Raw genomic sequence first — 21,585 nt, 5'->3', positions numbered from 1 at the left:
GCTCATCTTGATGTCAAGTCCAAAACCATCAACTATGGCAGATTAAGTCCACTTCTATAGCTTTCAGGGACCATGGTGAGAAGCAGGTCAGACCACAGAAAGGTTCATTTTATTGTTTGCTTGACAGTGTAACCTGGGCAAATAGCACAAGGCAAGTCCATCAATACAAACTTCTTGATTCAGAGATGTGGGAAGGCAGCTCAGCAAAGGGAAATACTTGTCCTCTCGGAGACAGGCAAAATATTTGCGGTCACATTTGTATGGATTTATTTATTTATTTTCATTCTTTATTGCTACAATATTTCTTTCAATACAGGAATATCAAGTTATTCTTTCACCAAAAACTTAAACAGAATCAAAATGTCTCCCTCTGCAAAAGGCAACGTAAAGCTGTCCATGCATTTAAAAAGACCAAGGAATCCAAGTACAAATTTTTTCAATAGTCTGGGCTTGTTATTTGTTTATAGTAACAGAATACAAAAGGCTAATTGGGAATTGTTTTCTCCACAGTTGAAAAAGCAGATTTTACATCTAATAAGCTTAGTACTATTTGAGGAATAAACACTATTTCATTAAAATATGCCCGTTATAATTTCAGCATCTATTATTGAAGAAAACAACTTTATAACTACCAATCTTGTTCCCTGACAAAGTCCTCACTTAAGATTCAACTTTCATAGCAACATTGCATCTGAATAAATTGCAATTAAATGAATCCTTCAACATGATATACTAAAATAAGTATATTACTGATTCACCATGTACTTCAAGTAGGCGTTAAGTGATAGGGAAAATCAGAGGTCCACCCCTGGGCGGCTCAAGCACTTTCTGAATGTGGGTTAAAGCTGTAAGCCCGGAAGAACATCCCACATTGCACCAGTATGGTGATTTCATAAATTTTCAGTCTGGCAACTCCTCAATTTTAAAATTCTTCTCCTTGTTTTTAATATTTCCACACCCTTATCCCTCCTATCTTTGTAACTTCTTCCATCCCTATATCCCGCTGAGATCTCTGTGCTGCTCCTTCTTTGAGTCCAAGACTGTGTGGTGGCATGTCTACTGGAGTTCGACTGTGTCAAAACTCTGGAAGGTAGAGACAGTTATCTTCTTTATCAATGGAACCAACTCTGACATATTCTTTTAATTCACCTGACACTGTCAAGAAGATATAATAATGTTAATGGAAATTATTTTAAAGTAGAGTTTAGTGGTGTCTGTGTCTATGTACATACGTGTGTCTTAATTGGATTAAAACCAGCTGGTCTAGGGGCTTTCATGTATACAAGAGAAGAAGGTTTGAAATGGTAATTATGTAAACATGGGGAAGTTTAGAAACAAAGATTTCAAGGGGGAAATTTGCATTTTAAAATAAACCGTTCAAAAGAATGGGTGAAATATTATACCTAGTCAGAAGGAGCCAAATAATGTTTTTAATTTTTTCAAAGCTTACTAATAAAATTGGTATTATGAAAGGGTCTTATTATTAGAAGAGGTAAAGTTCAAAATACATAGTGATACAAAGAAAATTTGCATTCAAAGAGGAAAATATGTATAAAGGAATAGAAGGCTGTTGGCGAAGAGGAAGAGGGATTCTAAGATCTAAAGCCTCCAGCCTGTAAGCCTTAAGCCGCTGTCTACAAGGACCCAGAGCTGAAAGAAACTAATTTTGAACGCAACTGTCCAGGGTGTGTTATGCCAGGGGTCTGTTTAATTTAGTTTTTATAAAACCTCTTGAGACTTGGTGGTCTTATTATAACTGAACTCAAAGCCTGCATCTTGAAACATACAAATTGCAAAAATTGGTTATGACAGTTATTTCAAGTTTCCCTCTGGGATTTGAACAACTCAGCCTTTACCGTCAGCTGTGTCATAATAGACAGCTTTTCAAAAACATTTTTGGAGCAACTGTCGCTTTAAGGAATGTAGTAACTGTAGCTTTAAGACTTATATTATATATATATAATAGTGTCGTATTCATGTGACAGTGTGAACAAATCAGCCCTAAGCGCAGGGAACTTTAGGGGTGGAGTTTTTGTCTAGTTGTGGGTCTTGATGGAAGCATGTAACTGCTGCTGAAGCCCTGTAAATAAAGTTCACTGTTTCTTCTGAACCTGTCTGGAAAACCAAGTCCATAACAATTTTCATTCAAATCTAGTGAATCTTCATTTTTAGCACAAAATATAGCTTTCCAATAATAAGTTGCATCAAATAATTGTAACAGCCATTTTGCCACACTTATCCATTTTAAGCATCTCACCCATCCTATCCTTCAGGGAATCTTGCCATCCCCGTCCCTCAAGGAAACCATCTCCTCAGTCATGGTAAATTAGTTAGGGGGCTCCACAAATACCCCACCTCACTATCACTGCTGCCAATTGTTTGCAGTTGCACGTGCATCAACCATTCCAATCTTGAGAATGGTCCACGTGCCTCAGGCACCACCCAACAAATCAACCCACCAATAAATACACCTCTTAAACTGACCGAATAAAATAGACCAGACATTAAATCTAATTATTATAATATAATTATTGTATCCCTGTCACAGTTCAGTAAAAGGGTGCAAGGCCCAAGCCCCTCAGTTTGAATAACTTCACTGAACACTCACTGGTGCAAATGTAAAAGTAGATTGCACAAAATACTCCAAGAGATGTGTACCTTTGACCCCATTGTTTTGCATGGTTAGTTCTGCCCATAGACCATTTACATCATTTACTGTTTTAGGTCAGTAGTTTTCTTGCGCATAGTCACTTATTCTCTGGCCTTTCTTTAAAATGGGGCCTTTGACAGCTTCATAAGTAATCTCTACTGCTTTTGAACATGCCGTCAATCATCAACTCCAATGCTCGGCTGTGTGCATTTCTGTGCTCCTCACCTGGGAAGCCTGTACAGTAAATTGTAATTAATTACTTTGATTGCCTATGTGTTTATGCGGAAACTATTTAATAAATACCTCAACCACAAATCCCAAGAAGGTCCCAGATGTCCCAGTCTGGGCTGAGATCGCTGGTCTTGCCAGTCAGGCATCAGCCAATTAGTGACATGCAGTAACAATAACTTGTATTTATATAGCGCTTATGATGCAGTAAAACAACCCAAGCTTTTTCACAGGAGTAATTTCAACCTGATTTGACACTGAGCTGAATAAAGAGATATTAGGAAAGGTCAGGGAGGTTTTAAGCAGAGCATTGAAGGGAAAAAAAGTAGAGAGTCAGAGATATTCGGGTGGGAATCCCAGTACTCCAGATCCCAACAGTTCTTTGGAAGAGCAATTACCATTGGAACAGTGCAAGAACCAGAATTGGAGCAGGTCTAACTCAGATGGTCGTGGGGCTGGAACATGTTACAGAGATAGGGGGAGATGAGGCCACATATAGAGATCTGAAGACAGGAGAGTTTTCAAATTGAGGCGTAGATGGACAGGGGATCAACATGGGTCAGTGAGCAGAAGGGTGATGACTGAATGGGATTTGATGAAAGAGTTCGGATATATTGGTAGTAGAGATCTGCAGGAGCTCAAGTTTTAGGAGGATAGAATATGAGAGGCTGGCTACAACACTAGAATAGACAAGTCTAGTGACAACAGATGAATGAATGAGGAATAACAGCAGATGATGAGCTGAGGCAGGGTTGGAGCTGTCAATTTTAGAGATTAAATGAGGCTGTCTTGTTACTGGAGATCTGACTTAAAGGGGGTGAGGATACGGAGCCAGGGGGGGGCGGGGGCGGGGGCGGGGGGGGGGGGGGGGGCGAGGCGAGGGCGCGGAGCCAGGGCGGGGGGGGGCGCGGAGCCAGGGCGGGGGGGGGGGGCGCGGAGCCAGGGCGGGGGGGGGGGGCGAGGCGAGGGCGCGGAGCCAGGTTGGGGGGGGGGGCGAGGGCGCGGAGCCAGGGGGGCGACTGGACACCAAGCCCATGGTTTGTCATCATCTCGCGGTCTGGGTGCTCACCCCGAGCCCCGCACTCACCCTTAGGGCCAGTTTCTCGGCCACCCCGGGCGGGAACCCCAGCCTGTCCTCCCTCAGCACCATCAGGCGGAAAAAGTCGGTCTTCCTGTACAGGAACCCGAATAAAACCTCCAGAAAGTTCTCGATCTTGCCGACGTGCTGCAGGATGCCCAGCAGCGCCTGGTCGTACATCTCGGTCATCTCGGGGGGGCCGTCCATCTCCGAGCCGGGGGGGGGGGGGGGCGGTGAACCACCCACCGACCAGGCCTCAGCCTCAGCCTCGGCCTCTCCTGAGCCTCGGATCCCGGCCTCTCCTGAGCCTCGGATCCCGGCCTGAGCGGGGCGAACAATCCTTAATCTTCCCCTCCTTTAAAAACCCCCGCTCCGTTTTCCGGCGGCTTCCCCCCGACCACTTCCGCCGTCCCACCGCCAAAAACATTCCCCCGACCGCTTGGTCCCGAAATGAAAGTTCCCGGGCGAGCGGGCGGGCGGATGGAGGGAAGCGGCTGATGGAAGCAGCTCCCGGACTTTGCGTTAGTTTCTTGCACTTTCGCTCATTCCACACTTTTCGCTGGCGCCACATTCGTTATTAGAAGCCGCCCGCGCTTTTCAAAAAAAAAAATGAAAGGTCCCCGATCATTAAAAGTTTAGGGGAGTCTGGAAGATCCAGACAGAGTCCCGCATCCCCACTCGCGCTGCTCCAAACCGAGAATTCAACATGAGGCGCATATAAAGACTGGTTTACAGGAGCCGACAATGCGCAGAGCAAGGCTCCCGGAGACAGCGCTGAGACCAAGGACAAAACCAGCAAGTTGCTGTCTGGCTGACTACAGAAAGTATCTTCATCAGAGTCTTCGGCTCAGCAGGTCTGACAGCATCTGCGGGGAGGAAGACCCTCCCCAGACCCCCATCTTCCTCCCCAGACCCCCGTCTTCTTCCCCAGACCCCCGTCTTCCTCCCCAGACCCCCGTCTTCCTCCCCAGACCCCCGTCTTCCTCCCCAGGCCCCCGTCTTCCTCCCCAGACCCCCGTCTTCCTCCCCAGACCCCCGTCCTCCTCCCCAGACCCCCGTCCTCCTCCCCAGACCTCTGTCTTCCTCCCCAGGCCCCCGTCTTCCTCCCCAGGCCCCCGTCTTCCTCCCCAGACCCCTGTCTTCCTCCCCAGACCCCCGTCTTCCTCCCCAGACCCCCGTCTTCCTCCCCAGACCCTGTCTTCCTCCCCAGACCCCCTGTCTTCCTCCCCAGACCCCCTGTCTTCCTCCCCAGACCCCCGTCTTCCTCCCCAGACCCCCTGTCTTCCTCCCCGCAGATGCTGTCAGACCTGCTGAGCCTTTCCAGCTATTTTTTGTTCTCGTTTCAGATGTCCAGCGTCCGCAGCCTTTTGCTTTTATCCTAGAGGGAGAGAGAGCATCTGCTCTTCTTCAGCTCCTGCCTCGGGGGTCTTCTATGCCTGGCTGGGGTGAATGGTGGTGGGTGCGATGAAACAGACGAGGGCATGGAAAAACTGGTGAAGTTGGAGATGTTTACTCAGACAACCACATCGAGGGAGAAGGGAAATAGAGAGCTACGATGATGAATTTAGATCAGGGAGGCTCACGTAGAGCGTAAATACCAGAAGACACTGATGGGAGAGCTTGCCGAATGGCTTGTTTCTGTGCCGTATATATCCTAAATACCCCTGATCTTAAATCAATAATGAGTTGCCATATATGTCCTATAAGAGAAGCCAAAGAATATCACAGACTATTGAACAAGGTCTAAAACTCAGGCTGGGAAATTAAACGGAACTGCTAATGAAGGAATTTGTAGTCAGCAACCCTCTCCCAAGCTTTCTTCAGAACCTGGCACTGTTTTCACTTTTAATTGGAGACGGAGTGAACCAAACGCACTTTTATTTTTAGTCATTCATGGGATGTGGGCTTTGCTGGCTGGGCCAGCATTTATTGCTCATCCTGAGTTGCCCTTGAGAAGGTGGTGGTGAGCTGCCTTCTTGAACCACTGCAGTCCACGTGGTGTAGGTACACCCACAGTGCTGTTAGGAAAGGAGTTCCAGGATTCTGACCCAGCGACAGTGAAGGAATGGCAACATATTTCCAAGTCAGGATAGTGAGTGACTTAGAGGGGAACTTCCAGATGGTGGTGTTCCCATCTATCTGCTGCCCTTGTCCTTCTAGATGGTAGTGGTCATGGGTTTGAAAAGTGCTGTCAAAGGAGCCTTGGTGAATTCCTGCAGTGCATCTTGTAAAAGATACACACTTCTGCTACTGTGTTTAGGTGGCGGAGGGAGTAAATGTTTGTGGATATGGTGCCAATCAAGTGGGCCGCTTTGTCCTGGATGGTGTCGAGCTTCTTGAATGTTGTGGGAACTGCAGTCATCCAGGCAATTGGAGAGCATTCCATCACATTCCTGACTTGTGCCTTGTAGATAGTGGACAGGCTTTGGGGAGTTAGGAGGTGGGTTACTCATCGCACGATTCCTAGCCTGTGACCTGCTCTTGTAGCCACAGTATTTATATGAGTAGTCCAGTTCAGTTTCAGGTCAATGGTAATCCCCAGGATGTTGACAGTGAGAGATTCAGTGATGGTAATGCCATTGAAGATCAAGGGGCGATGTTTGGATTCTCTCTTGTTGGAGATGGTCATTGCCTGGCACTTGTGTGGCACGAATGTTACTTGCCACTTGTCAGTCCAAGCCTGGATATTGTCCAGATCTTGCTGCATTTGGACATGGACTTCTTCAGTATCTGAGGAGTCATGAATGGTGCTGAACATTGTGCAATCATCAGCGAACATCCCCACTTCTGACCTTATGAAGGAAGGAAGGTCATTGATGAAGCAGCTGAAGATGGTTGGCCCAAGGATACTACCCTGAGGAACTCCTGCAGTGATGACCTGGAGCTGAAATGACTGACCTCCAACAACCACAACTTTCTTCCTTTGTGTTAGGTATGACTCTAACCAGCGCAGAGCTTTCCCCCTGATTTCCATTGACTTCAATTTTGCTAGGGCTCCTTGATGCCACACTCGGTCAACCGTTGCCTTGATGTCAAGGGCAGTCACCTCACCTCTGGCGTTCAGCTCTTTTGTCCATGTTTGAATCAAGGCTGTAATGAGGTCAGGAGCTGAGTAGCCCTGGCGGAGCCCAAACTGGGCGTCAGTGAGCAGGTTATTGCTGAGCCAGTACTGCACGATAACACTGTTGATGACCCCTTCCATCACTCTACTGATGATCGAAAGTAGACCAACTTCACACCAACTCTACCCTGACACTCAAAATATGCCAAAAGGCGGATACAGCATAGTAAAAATGAATGTTTCATCCTGAACACCATTAAGTTACAATACATGTGCAGGGCAGTGGGACAAAGATGGATCCAATTAAAAAGGAGGTTGAAATTTAAAAATAAAGGCTTTACGTAGGGAGAGCTTAAGTGGATACATGCCAAAAGATGAGCTAGATTTGTCAAATTAATTTACTCAGATACATTTATTTCTTCGTTTGCAGAATTACCCAGATTTGCACATTGTTGCTAATTTCAATGTAATTTAATTTGTCTTCAAGAAGGATGATTGGTCTGGACCTTTCACAATCAGCTGCTGAGGTGCCCTGTGCTCATGTTGCCCTCAAATGGGAAAAGATGGCACAGCAGTTTGATTCACATAATGCTATTCTGCTTAACATTTTAAAACCCTAACCATCAAATTCCTGAAACTTCTGGACAGTGTTAAAAGGGAAATACTGCAGGGGCTGGAAATCCACAAAAGCATTTCAAGCAGGGCAGGAGGCATCAGTGGGAAGGGCAAATCAGTTAGTGTTTTGGTTGCAAACCAACCCAAATCTGACGAGGTAAACTGTCATATTTAACACAACCTGAACAAGGGAAGGACATGCGGTATGAAGACACACCCAGAGAGAAAAATTTAGCAAAATGTTCTAAATCATAGAGTAATAGACAGAAACAATAATCAATCACAAACACCACAAAAAATTATATTGTGAACTTCAGTACGAGGAATAGAGTGTCAATTCGCAATTGTAAATGTTTGCTGAAACCAAATTTGTGCTTTCAGGACCAAATCATAAATTTCCCAATCTCCACTTTGTTGTTCCCTGGTATAGCCCTAATCCAGGGATGAGTGTCCGAAGACAAGGTCTGAAAATTAGTGGCTGAAGACAAAAAGAAGAAAATTTTGTCGCAAGAAATTTGGTAGACAATATAGAGCAAAGTGGCAAAGTCACTGCAGCATGTGGAGCTGGAAAATTATGGCTCTTTTTATGATCAATGGTGAAATGCAAATGCTTCTCAGCTACTTGAAATGGGGAGAGTTGTAAAAGAACTGAGATGAGTGCAGCTCATTTTTCTCAATCCAACAGCCACCTGATCTGCCAGAATGCTGACTTTCCAGTTACCTCATTATAAAGGTACAGAATACGAACCTTGCTGAAATATTAGCGATACCTGAGAGAGGGGGAGAGGAGGGAAGAGCGAGGGGGAGAGAGAGAAGTAAGAGGGAATCTCTTATGGTTGCTGTGCGTTAACTGCAGTGTGAGCACCATAGCACGTCTCCAGGTCAGTGCCATGTCCAGTCTGACGTGGAAGCCAAATTGCGGATTGTGGGGTATGTACAGAGCAAGGTTGGGAACAAATACTCCCTCTCCTACCCCACTGCCCCCGGAAAGTCTGCATGGCCAACCCTGTACCTGTGATTATCTGTAATTGTCCCACACACTTCCACAGCACTCACCTAGTTCAACATCGCCACATCCAGTTAACATAACTCACCGGTCGCTCAATGCGGTATTACTAGAAAAGGCCAATTAGCTGTTAAATGGTTGCAGGGCATCCATTCTATCCCCTGGGCTTTTTATTCCTTCTCCCGCCCCCGCACTGACTTTTTAGCTGGGGACCAGGTACCACTGATAATCCGTGGAGAAATCACAGGGTTGAGATATGGGTTATGTGTGAATAGGAGGCATGATTGGAATACATTGATGGGTGGATTCGGAGTAGTTGAAGGTCATGCATGTCCACTGATCCTACCAAGTAACTACAAGATTCAAACATTGGTCATAGCGAGGCTGGTTCAATAAAGGCATTCAAGAGGGAAGTGGGTTATTAGCTGAAAAAGGAAGAATGTGCAGTGCCACAGGCAGAAAGTGGAGGATGGGACTATGTGAATTGCTCCTTCAGAGACACAGCGAGCAAAATGGCCTTCTTCTATGCTGTAACAATTCTGTGATTCTATGATAAGTTACATGAATCAGAGGCAATGTGATTGACCTCAGGGATTCCAGCATCTGGCCAACATCTGGTCATCCACATGACCAGTGAACAGATAAAGCAGGAATTTGTCTTGCAGTCTTCAATTTACTATTTGGCGAATGCAGCAGAGCCTTTCATGATATTGATATCATGGATGATTTAAAGGTGTTTCCCCAAATTCACCTGGGAACAATGTCATTTTGTGTGCGTCCGTGTGTGCGCGCGCGTGTTTATTTTACCCTTAGAGCATATAATTCAATTTTCAAATAACCCACCAGAAAAGCCTTTTTATGTAAAAAAGCAAAAGTTGGCTTATTTCACTCTACTGCTCTGGAACACACACAAACATCACTTAAAAATAAAGATAAAACGATACTTATAAACATAAATCAAGATTAGTCTATATTTGGCGCAGGCTGATATGTTTTGTAGACGAGGTGTTGCGTTGTCTGAAGTGAAGGTCTTGAGGTTGCAGAGTTGTGTCTGCAGCGGCAATGGCTTTCACTGTCAAATTGCCAGAGGTTGCTTTAACAGGTTTTTTTTTGAAAAAATATACTTTATTCATAAAATATCTTCAACCACATTCCAAACCATTTCAAAATCACCATCACAGAGGTACAATCAGGTTCAACTTTTACAACATGTATCACAAGGTGCATCAGTACAAACAATGAATATTACAATCATTTTCAGACATTCATTTTGAGCTGTACAGCCCGAGGGGCTCTAAACAGTTCCCAGTCCCTCGGTGCACTGTGGCAGAAAGGTCTTAGGCAGCGACCCTTCCCCATTGCGCCTTTGTGGCAGCTGCCCCAAGCTTTAGTGCGTCCCTCAGCACGTAGTCCTGGACTTTGGAATGTGCCAGTCTGCAACACTCGGTCAGGGACAACTCTTTGCGCTGGAAGACCAACGAGTTTCGGGCAGACCAAAGAGCGTCTTTCACCGAGTTGATGATCCTCCAGCTGCAGTTGATGTTTGTCTTGGTGTATGTCCCTGGGAACAGCCCGTAGAGCACAGAGTCCTGTGTCACAGAACTGCTCGGGATGAACCTCGACAGAAACCACTGCCTCTCTCCAGACCTTCTTTGCAAAGGCACAATCTACAAGGAGGTGAACAACGGTCTCTTCCCCACCACAGCCACCTCGAGGGCAACATGCAGAGGGGGTGAGACTCCTGGCGTGTAGGAAGGATCTGACGGGGAGGGCCTTTCTCACCACCAGCTGAGCTACGTCTTGGTGCTTGTTGGAAAGTTCTGGCGATGAGGCATTCTGCCAAATGACTTTGACAGTCTGCTTGGGGAACCATCCCACAGGATCCACCCTCTCCTTTTCCCTCAGGGCCTCTAAGATGTTACGTGCCGACCACTGCCTGATGGACTTGTGGTCAAAGGTGTTTCTCTGCATAAATTTTTCCACGAGGGACAGGTGGTACGAAAACACTTTCTGGAAATAATTACAATCAATGTGGAATTTAGTCAGAAACAGCCTGCTCACTAACACTCCGTTTGGGTTCTGTCAGGGCCACCCAGCTCTTGCCTCATTACATCTGGAGTTCAAACATGGACAAAAGAGCTCAACTCAAGAGGTGAGGAGAGAGTGACTGCCATTGACGTCGAGGCTGCATTTGACCAAGTGCGGCATCAAGGAGTCCTCGCAAAACTGGAGTCAGTGGGAATTGGGAGGACAACACTCCATGGTTGGAGTCATACCTAGCACAAAGGAAGATGGTTGAGGTTGTTGGAGGTAAATCATCGCAGATCTAGGACATCACTGCAGGAGTTCCTCAGGGTAATGTCCTCGGCCCAACCATCTTCAGCTGCTTCATCAATGACCTTCCTCCACCCCCCCCCCACTCCTCTCTCTCTCTCCCCCCCTCCAATCATAAGGTCAGAAATGGGGATGTTTGCTGATGTTTGGTGAATTCTGCACCATTCACAACTCAGGTACTGAAGCAGTCTGTGCTCATATGCAACAAGACTTGGACAACATTAAGGCATGGACTGCTCAGTGGCAAGTAACATTCGCACCACACAAGTGCCAGGCAATGATCTTCTCCAACAAGAGAAAATCCAACCATTGCCCCTTGATGTTCAATGGCATTACCATCACTGAATCCCCAACCATCAAAACCTGAAGGTTACCATTGATGAGAAACTGGACTGGACTAGCCATATAACTACTGTGGCTACAGGAGCAGGTCAGAGGCTAGGAATCCTGTGATGAGGAACTTGCCTCCTGATTCCCCAAAGTCTGTCCACCATCCAGAAGGCACAAGTCAGGAGTGTGATGGAATGCTTCCCACTTGCCTGGATGTGTGCAGCTCCAACAACACTCAAGAAATTCAACACCGTCCAGGATAAAGCAGCCCAATTAATTGGCAACTCATCCACTACCTTCAACATCCACTCCCTCCACCGAGGCACAGTGGCAGCAATGTCTACCATCTGCAAGGTGCATTGCAGCAACTCACCAAGGCTCCTTCGACAGCACCTCTCAAACCCACAGCTTCGACCACCGAGAAAAATAAAGGCAGCAGATGCATGGGAACACCACCACCTCCAGGTTCCTCTCCAAGCCACACAGCATCCTCATTTGAAACTATATTGCCACTCTTTGACTGTCGCTGTGTCAAAATCCTGGAACTCCCTCCCATGTGGGAGTACCTAAACCACATGGACCGGTGAGCTCATGAAGTGGATTAAGGATTTACAGGGACGAGAGGTTCCTTCCTTCTGTTCTGTGGTGTAACACTTTCAGCTGCACAGTTACTTTACAGCAGACCAGTGGCTGTATTTAGATGCCTTTCTCAGTCTCTCCCTTATGGTTTCAAGATGGTTCTCTGTGGATCTTCCTTTTTCCTGTCCTTTTCAAAACTTTTTGCAGATCAGACAAAATTGCCACCATTATCATGTGACCTGTACAACAATGCTAAGTCATTTTCCATATAAGGCAAGTGGTAATTCCATTACAGTTATTCAAAGTTTCCTCACCCGTTTGCAGTGATCAAAAGGGTCAAGGCTGTTAATACCTTACAGTGGCTTATCAGTTAGTATCTTTGCGTTTGAAGGAAAAGCCATCAACTCAATGAGTTTCTGTTTACTCTCTGGGAGCACTCACTGTATTTTAAATATCTTTGTCTGAGGAATGTATTCTGCTCTCCTCGGGAGGCAAGCGAATGATGACCTGCAGCCATTTTGAGAACAGTCATTAAATTCAGTCCAAGGTTTATTTTAAATGTGATCTCTAGAACAGCTTTTCTAAAAATTTGTAATATCATAACTGCGCACCATAACATTGACAGAAGACGCTATCAGAACTTCTCTCCTGAATACTTACAGAAATATGGTTGAGGCATGAGAATAATATTCCTTGATGCAAAAATGGCCAGATTTAGTAACATTAAGCGAGACTCCGAGGAGCTGGCTGACAGGCGGATGGTGTCAAGCGAGGATGTGCAGCGAGCAGGAGGTGCTCTGAGCTGGTGACAGCTTTCTTTTTATTCTTTGATGGGATGTGGGCATCACTGGCTCAGCCAGAATTTTTGTTGTCCACTCCCAATTTCACTTGAGAAGATGCTTCTTGAACCGCTACAGTCCATGTGGTTTAGGTACTCCCACATGGGAGGGAGTTCCAGGATTTTGACACAGCGACAGTCAAAGAGTGGCAATATAGTTTCAAATGAGGATGCTGTGTGGCTTGGAGAGGAACCTGGAGGTGGTGGTGTTCCCATGCATCTGCTGCCTTTATTTTTCTCGGTGGTCGAAGCTGTGGGTTTGAGAGGTGCTGTCGAAGGAGCCTTGGTGAGTTGCTGCAATGCACCTTGCAGATGGTAGACATTGCTGCCACTGTGCCTCGGTGGAGGGAGTGGATGTTGAAGGTAGTGGATGAGTTGCCAATTAATTGGGCTGCTTTATCCTGGACGGTGTTGAATTTCTTGAGTGTTGTTGGAGCTGCACACATCCAGGCAAGTGGGAAGCATTCCATCACACTCCTGACTTGTGCCTTCTGGATGGTGGACAGACTTTGGGGAATCAGGAGGCGAGTTCCTCATCACAGGATTCCTAGCCTCTGACCTGCTCCTGTAGCCACAGTAGTTATATGGCTAGTCCAGTCCAGTTTCTCATCAATGGTAACCTTCAGGTTTTGATGGTTGGGGATTCAGTGATGGTAATGCCATTGAACATCAAGGGGCAATGGTTGGATTTTCTCTTGTTGGAGAAGATCATTGCCTGGCACTTGTGTGGTGCGAATGTTACTTGCCACTGAGCAGTCCATGCCTTAATGTTGTCCAAGTCTTGTTGCATATGAGCACAGACTGCTTCAGTACCTGAGTTGTGAATGGTGCAGAATTCACCAAACATCAGCAAACATCCCCATTTCTGACCTTATGATTGGAGGGGGGGAGAGAGAGAGAGGAGTGGGGGGGGGTGGAGGAAGGTCATTGATGAAGCAGCTGAAGATGGTTGGGCCGAGGATATTACCCTGAGGAACTCCTGCAGTGATGTCCTAGATCTGCGATGATTTACCTCCAACAACCTCAATCATCTTCCTTTGTGTTAGGTATGACTCCAACCATGGAGTGTTGTCCTCCCAACTCCCACTGACTCCAGTTTTGCGAGGACTCCTTGATGCCGCACTTGGTCAAATGCAGCCTCGACGTCAATGGCAGTCACTCTCTCCTCACCTCTTGAGTTGAGCTCTTTTGTCCATGTTTGAACTCCAGATGTAATGAGGCAAGAGCTGGGTGGCCCTGACGGAACCCAAACGAAGCGTTAGTGAGCAGGCTGTTTCTGACTAAATTCCACATTGATTGTAATTATTTCCAGAAAGTGTTTTCTGCATCATGTGATTTGTGTATTGTATATTAAATTACTTCTAAACTATGAGATTGAAGTATCTGCAGACATTGTGAATTAATAAGAACGAGGTTGCTGAGAATGGCTATCAATCAATCAAGAATTATGTTGTGCAGTGAAGATAGCTTTATCCTGATATTGAGTATAACATTCCATAAACACGAGTTGTGTAATCATATTGATCCATGAACCACTTCAAACCAAGTTGGATTTTGCTCCTCTAGTACGTCATTGTATTTGTATATTCTCCAACTTAGACTCACATCCCCTTAACACAACGGTGAAAAGTAAAGTTCAAAAGTTGACAGCATCAAAAACTGAATCAATAGCTTATTGAATACATAGAAGTATCTTTTTCTGCAGCAGATTCCAAAGTAAAATTATCTTGGATAATGTTTTCTTTGCAAATCTGGGCCGATGGAATTTTTTTCTATGTTGATAATGAACCAGAAATTGCCAAAAAAATTATGATAGTCAGTAAATGAAATTAAGACAAACACCAAAGTCAACATACCAAACCCAAGAATATGCAGCTTGAATTCAGCCAAGCCACTTACTGAGTTCAGTGTCGTAGGGACTGGTAGATGAATTAAATGACATTGGGACAGCAGAAAATAGTTTTGACCTATCGACCTCTGGGTTTTAGGGAGTCAGGAAGTGAATTATTCAGCGCAGAATTCCCAGCCTATGGTCCAGCATGCTTTCACTGTGCCACTATGCTCACCTTAAAACCTCAAAATACTAGCATGACTGAACACAAATATCTTTGCAGAATCACTTTTTACTCCCATACTTCTTCAGTTAGTATAACTGTTTTACTGCAGAGCAAATTTTCAATGTGACTTTCAAACCCTTGCGCACTCTTAAACCTTTGACCAAAGCAGCATTTAAAAATGCTGCATTTCATGAAATCTTTACGAGGTTCTGCCCAGTACTTGGGTCTGGAAAATCTTGAAGGGAGAAGAAACAGAACTGAACATCCAAGGTCCACGGGAGGCACATTGGGAACAAAAGTTAAATAAAATTAAAACTACGTGACCCAGAGTTCAGTGTGAATACAGGCCCACGTCAGTAGGTCCGGATGCAAAATGTGGTGGCACAGCTGGGAAAGAAGACCAAGACGGCTGGATCCGGGAGCAGAGCTGAGAGGGTTCTGTAAAAATGTGCCTTTTGGTGAAAGTTGTACCCCTGGAACTTGGGTGGATTAAAACTTGTTGTATGGGAATTGGTGGCCAAGCCTCAAAGAAAAGAAACTGGAATTCCACTGGAGGAGGTTCACCGCTCGGAAGGGCTTTGTACCTGGAATTGGTGCCTCCATCATAAGTGGTCTTCCGAGTAAACCCGTGAGACCTATTTTTGTTGTAGCTGCTATTTAAAGTCTAACTTATACTTTATATTGATCGCAATTTGCCTGTTAATTCACGTTTAACAATCAAACCAAAAATCAACAAACTAAACTAAAAGTTACGAGAAATGAAATCTTGTTTATTGGCTTTTCTCTCGAGTCATTCGGTAAGTTTGATTCTTTTAGTTTGTTGGTCTCCATAGGAATCATAACACCATAAAGGTGAGAAACTATCCAAGTTTGATTCTGGGTGGATGCATTTCACTTCAGTTGGAATACTACAGTTAGGGGTCAGTGCCTTTGGCAAAATGGGGGAGAGGGAAGAAAAATTCACTCAGTTTCTGCTCTGCATCACGACCCTTCAAACTCTGCTAGAAATGCACTTCGATAGATTATGAGCAATGATAAAGCTCCAAAGTAATGCCCCTGTGAATTAATAGCCTTCCTACACTAACTATCAAGTTTCCCAGAATGAGGTAACTGAAGGCATCTGGAAGGAACGGAGAAGAAAAATGGTAAAGAAAAAGTGGAGAGAAAATAACAAACACTTAAAGACAAATTAAAGAATCCACAGACCACTCAGTTTCATCAAAGTAATGTCAACCACACATCCATTTCAAATGATACAGCCCAGGAGGCCAATTCAGGTCATTGTGCCTAACAGCAGCTCTTAAGATGGAGCTAACCGATTCGTCCCAATCTCTGTTCTTTTGCCATAGCCCTATAAATGTTTCCAAGTATTTATATACTTTACTTTCTGAAGTTGTCATTGACTGTTTCCAGCACCATTTCAGACATGTGGTCACTGACAAGACAATGCTGGTTCTGTGACGGTGCCGTCACTGCAATGTTAAACTTCCAACAGCAAAACAAGGGTAAATGGACAGAAACTTCCTTTCTGAGCTAGAATTAATGCTACAATTCTGAATAAAAAATAGATACTAGACTGCTCAGAGCAAGTCTGTATGTGCAAGTAAGAACTTGCATTTGTACAGTACCTTTTGTGATTTAAGGACATTTTTAAGCACTTTACAGCCAATGAAGTACTTTCGGTGTTGTCACTGTTGTAGTGTAGGAAATGTGGCACACAGCAAGATTCTACAAACAGCGATGAGATAAATTTGTTTTATTCAGTGATGTTGATTTAGTATAAAGGTTGACCAGGAAGAACTACCGTGCTCTTTTTTGAACTGCACTTGGAGATCTTTTACATCCACCTCAAGGGGCAGGTCAGACTTCACCTTGAAGTCTTATCTGAAAAAAATGGCATCTCCAACAATGTAGGACTCCCTCAGCTTCAGTTAAGATTTTGAGCTCAAGTCTCTGAAGTGCAACATGAACTCACAAGCTTCTGATTCAGAGGACAAAGTGCAATAGCTGAGTCAATGATATACATGTCCACATGTATGCATCATATAGAAACTTCACAGGATGCTAAACAAAGGAATAGTTAATCCATCAACAGATAACTTACCAATTCTACAACACCCCATACAGATGTGTGTAAGTCGTACAGAACCAAAAAAATCAGTGAATGGCCAGCCTTCACTTGGTGTTGTATATCAAATGATACATATATAGACATTTTGCAAGAGGGTATACCCTAAGGTGTCTTCGCTGCTTTTTCTCTATACGCCTGAATCTTGAATTCAGCACATCAAGCATTCCTTTCGTGAGGTGGTATGTAATCCAATCCTAGATGCGCAAAGATCTCTTCTTCTGTAGCAGCTGGCAAAAATTTATTCTGAAATGAGGAAGAAAACAAAGACTCGCATTTATATGGTTAATTCACAACCTCAGAATATCCCAAAACACTTCAGAGCCAATGAAGTACTTTGGAAGCATCGTCACTATTATAATGTAGCAAATACAGAGGCCAATTTGCACACAGCAAGCTCACACAAACAGTAATATGATAAAGACAAATAATCTGTCTGAGAGTATTTTAGTGATGTTGATTGAGGACTAAATATGGTCAGTGCACCAAGAATAACTCCCCTGCTGTTCTTCAAAATAATGCCAGAAATCTTTTAGGCCAACCAAAGGGAGCAAACTGTTACTAGGTTTAATGTCTTATAAGATAGATGGCACCTCTGACAATGCAACACTCCTTCACTACTGCACTGGAGTGTCAGCCTGGATTGTGTGCTTATGTCTCTGGAATGGAACTTGCCTCTTAGTCAAAAGGTTATGGGTTCAAGAGAGCTACCAGCTTCCATGCCTGGTAAATAATAAGAAAAGGTTGAATATTTATTGACATATAAATTTATTAAACAATCACATTTAGCTCAACTAATGTCACTTCAGTTTTAAGATGTTATACTCTTTAAACAGAATTTCATTAAGGGGAATCCACTGCATTGGAAGTGCAGTGTGTTGGCATATTACTGCAAATTACAGTGGATTTTCTAAAATATTTGTTCATGGAATGTGAAGATCACTGGCAAGGCCAGCATTTATTGCCCATCCAAATTTCCCTTGAGCCAACTTCTTGAACTGCTGAGGTGGGGCGAGAGTGAGTGCCCTTGACATCAAGGCAGCCTGGGGGCCGAGTAAAACTGGAGTCAATGGGAATCGGGGGAAAACTCTCCACTGGTTGAAGTCATACCTAGCACAAAGGACGATGGCGGGGTTGTTGAAGGTCAATCACCTCAATCCAACGACATCACTGCAGAAGTTCCTCAGGATCATGTCCTAGGCCCAACCATCTTCAGCTGCTTCATCAATGACTTTCCTTCCATCATAAGATCAGAAGTGGGGATGTTCGCTGATGATTGCACAATGTTCAGCACTATTCATTACTCCTCAGATACTGAGGCAGCCCATGCCTATGTGTAGCAAGACCTGGACAACATTCAGACCTGGGCTAATAAGTAGCAAGTAACATTTGTGCCACACAAGTGCCTAGCAATGACCATCTCCAACAAGAGAGAATCTAACCATCTCCCCTTGACATGCAATGGCATTACCATTGCTGAATCTCCCACTCACAACATCCTGGGGGTTACCATTGACCAGAAACTGAACTGGATCAGCCATATAAATACTGTGGCTACAAGAGCAGGTGTTGTGACATAGCAGTTGGTAAAGGCGTAGTTATTTAAATTCCAGAGGGAAATGTCATGAAGCTATTATGCACATAATATTGTTGGAAATTATTTTTTTTTTTAAATAGAGGTTTAGTCTGTGGTTGTGTCTTAATTGTATTAAAGCCAGCTAGTCTGGGTGCTTTGATGTGTACTAATTTTGAGACCTAAGAGAGGTAGAGTGCATTTGCATTTTGTTGAATAGAGCATTCAAGAAGGGGAGTGAAATCTGGCACCTAGCTAGCAGAGACCAAGCAATGTTTATATTACTAATAAAATTGGTACTATGAAAGGGGTTTTATTGTTAAAAGAGGTGAAGTTCAAAGGGGCTGGTGATATAATGAGGATTTACATTCAAAGAGATGTGCTGCGTATAGCAGACAGCAGTTTTGTGTGTGCAGAGCAGAGGCGTGTAACATGAAAGCAGCTGTAAGCCTACAACTGTCTGCGCAGTGAAAGGAACCTCATTTTGAATTTGTAAGGTGAAAATGCTTTGCCTGGTGTCTGCTTAAACTCTATGGATTGCTGTTGCCTTAGTGGAGATTAGTTTGGGAATTTGTTAAAAGTTATGATATTAGTACTTTGTAGCCATGTGTGTATGCTTAGTTTGTGTAAATTAATAAATGTCTCATGTAGTTTGATATAAAACCCCTCAAGAACTGGTGGTTTTATGCCTGAATTCAGAGTTGCATCTCAAACATACCAAATGAAAATATAGGTTATGACAGTTGTTTAAAATTTCCCTCTGGGATTTTTAAATAACTCAGCTTTACCAACTGCACTGTCATATCAAAAACTTTAAACAACTGTCATAACCTATTTTTTCAATTGGTACGTTTGAGATGCAACTCTGAATTCAGCAATGAAACCACCGAGCCTCCAGGAGGTTTTTTAATATAAACATTTATTAATTTTACAAGGTATTAAACACATGCACATCTACAAGTTACTACCATAATAACTATTAAACAAATCCCCAAATTAATCACTCCCGGGTAAATCTTCACCAAGGCAACGGTAACCTATAGACTTAAACAGACACCAGGCAAAGCACATTTTATCTTACGAATTCAAAATGAGGTCCCTTTCAATAGGTTTCCTTTGCACACACAATGGTAGGCTTACAGGCTTAGATCTTCCATGCCTCTGACTTACATAAAACTCTTATGTACCTGGCCTTCCCTTTGAATGTAAATTCTCATTGTCTCACCAGGCCCTTTTGAATTCCACCTCTTCTAACAATAAAACCCCTTTCATAGTACCAATATAAACATATTGCTTGGTGTCTCCTAGCTAGGTTCAAGATTCACCCCCAGTCTTTTATGATTTATTCAAAAAAATGCAAATGTACTCTTTACCTTACTGTTAACATCTCAAAACTACTATACATCAATCACCCAGACTAGCTGGCTTTAATCCAATTAATATACACACACACACACCCACACACACACACAAACACAGACCCTACTACAAGTTTAATTTAAAATAATTTCCAATAACATTATATACATTAATATCTCTTCATAACAGCAGGTCAGAGGCTAAGAATCCTGTGGTAACTCACCTCCTGGATCCCCAAGCCTGTCCACCATCTACAAGGTGGAAGTCAGGAGTATGATGGAATACTCTGCACTTGCCAACAAGTGCAGATCCAATAACACAAGAAGCTTGACACCATCCAGGACAAAACAGTCCGCTTGACTGGCAGTCCATCTATCACAGATGTACAGTGGCAGTAGTGTGTTCCATCTACAAGGTGTGCTGCAGCAACTCACCAAGGCTCCTTCGATAGCACCTTTCAAACCTGTTACCTCTACCACCTGGAAGGACAAGGGCAGCAGCTGCATGGGAACACCACCACCTGCAAGTTCCCCCCCAAGCCACACACCATCCTGACTTGGAAGTTTCCTTCACTGCCATTCCTTCACTGTTGTTGGGTCAAAATCCTGGAACTCCCTTCCTAACAGCACTGTGGGTGTACTTACCTCGCATGGACTGCAGTTTAAAGAGGCAACAATAAAAACGCTGCAGCCAAGCACACATCCCATGAAAGAATTTTTTAAAGTGCTGTTTGCCGGGGAGGGGGTGGGGGGAAATCAGGATTTTGACCCAGTGACAATGAAGTAACCAGTGATATTTTTCAAAGGTATGAATTAAAAAAGTACATTTTACCACTTCTGGAGTTCTGTATTACTTGGATTGTTTTATATGTTAATTCTTCAGATAGGGATGGAGTGAATTTTTTTGTGGTGAAGAGTCAGCCTGAATTCATCTCCAAGAGCTGCACTGGCAATCCGTGGGAGCAGAGAGCCTGCCTTTCAATTGTTGTGCATCATATCAGATAGTATTACTGGAAATTGATGGCATCATAAGGAATACCATGATATATTACTTGGAATCATAAAGCATAGAAGGAGGCCATTCAGCCCAACATTGCCTGTGCTGATGTAACAATCACTGAATTTCATGAATGTAAGTAGATTTTCACTTGAAGATTGTTCAGAACACTGAAGGCGAAGGAACTCAATTTCTTCCTACCTGTGCATTATCAAACAAAGAATGGCTGGTCAAACTCATATGCTTGCAGTGTTTGGCGTATCTGCGAAGGTCTCGTTCAAAGAGCTAGAATATGCAAGAAAAATAAACAAGAAACAAACAGTCATTCAAACTTAAAGTCAGAAAGAAAATGATTCACTTCAAAGAGGAAATCTTGATTTCTTTTAATGCATTTCCCAGTGTTTTTCTCTCTTCCCCAATACCCTTCCCCCGCAAGCGCACCAGGCCCCGAAACAAATTTCTCTTCAGTTAAGTAGCTAGCTGATACACTCAGTTTAGGCTCAGAACCTTTGAGTGAAGTATGGAAAGGCACATGACAACCATGGAACCTGAGACCAGCAAGAGTGTCAGGCTTTAGATAGGGAAGTAGGGACATAACAGCAAAGCCCACACATTCATCTTGGCACAGTCCTTCCAGGAGTTGTGCACATTATTCAGGACTGGACACCCCAGGCTGTTTTGCTGATCCCCACCCCAGTGTGCTGACACAAACTACAATGGCCTGTTTAACTGAGCCTGGAAGGTCCAAGCTTA

At 44.0% G+C, this 21,585-nt stretch overlaps 2 protein-coding genes across 2 annotated transcripts in view; both read right to left on the bottom strand.

The window, feature by feature from the left end:
- The window catches only part of nudcd3 (NudC domain containing 3), a 33,867-nt gene extending 29,055 nt beyond the window's left edge, over positions 1-4,812 (bottom strand). Inside the window, exon 1 of the mRNA XM_078565544.1 lies at positions 3,966-4,812. Coding sequence (XP_078421670.1) covers positions 3,966-4,163 — 198 coding nt within the window. The 5' untranslated portion in view covers positions 4,164-4,812. The remainder of the gene's footprint in view (positions 1-3,965) is intronic.
- Positions 4,813-16,502: 11,690 nt separating this feature from the next.
- The window catches only part of polm (polymerase (DNA directed), mu), a 31,192-nt gene continuing 26,109 nt past the window's right edge, over positions 16,503-21,585 (bottom strand). The window contains exons 10-11 of the mRNA XM_078565543.1: positions 21,034-21,117; positions 16,503-17,150 (exon numbers count right to left, since the gene is read on the bottom strand). Coding sequence (XP_078421669.1) covers positions 17,064-17,150; positions 21,034-21,117 — 171 coding nt within the window. The 3' untranslated portion in view covers positions 16,503-17,063. The remainder of the gene's footprint in view (positions 17,151-21,033; positions 21,118-21,585) is intronic.

Source organism: Cetorhinus maximus, chromosome 20 (genome assembly GCF_964194155.1).
Source record: "Cetorhinus maximus chromosome 20, sCetMax3.hap1.1, whole genome shotgun sequence".
In the NCBI taxonomy this organism is placed as follows: Eukaryota; Metazoa; Chordata; class Chondrichthyes; order Lamniformes; family Cetorhinidae; genus Cetorhinus; species Cetorhinus maximus.
The sequence above is the reverse complement of the archived record's forward strand: the minus strand, read 5'-3'. Positions and strand labels throughout refer to the sequence as shown.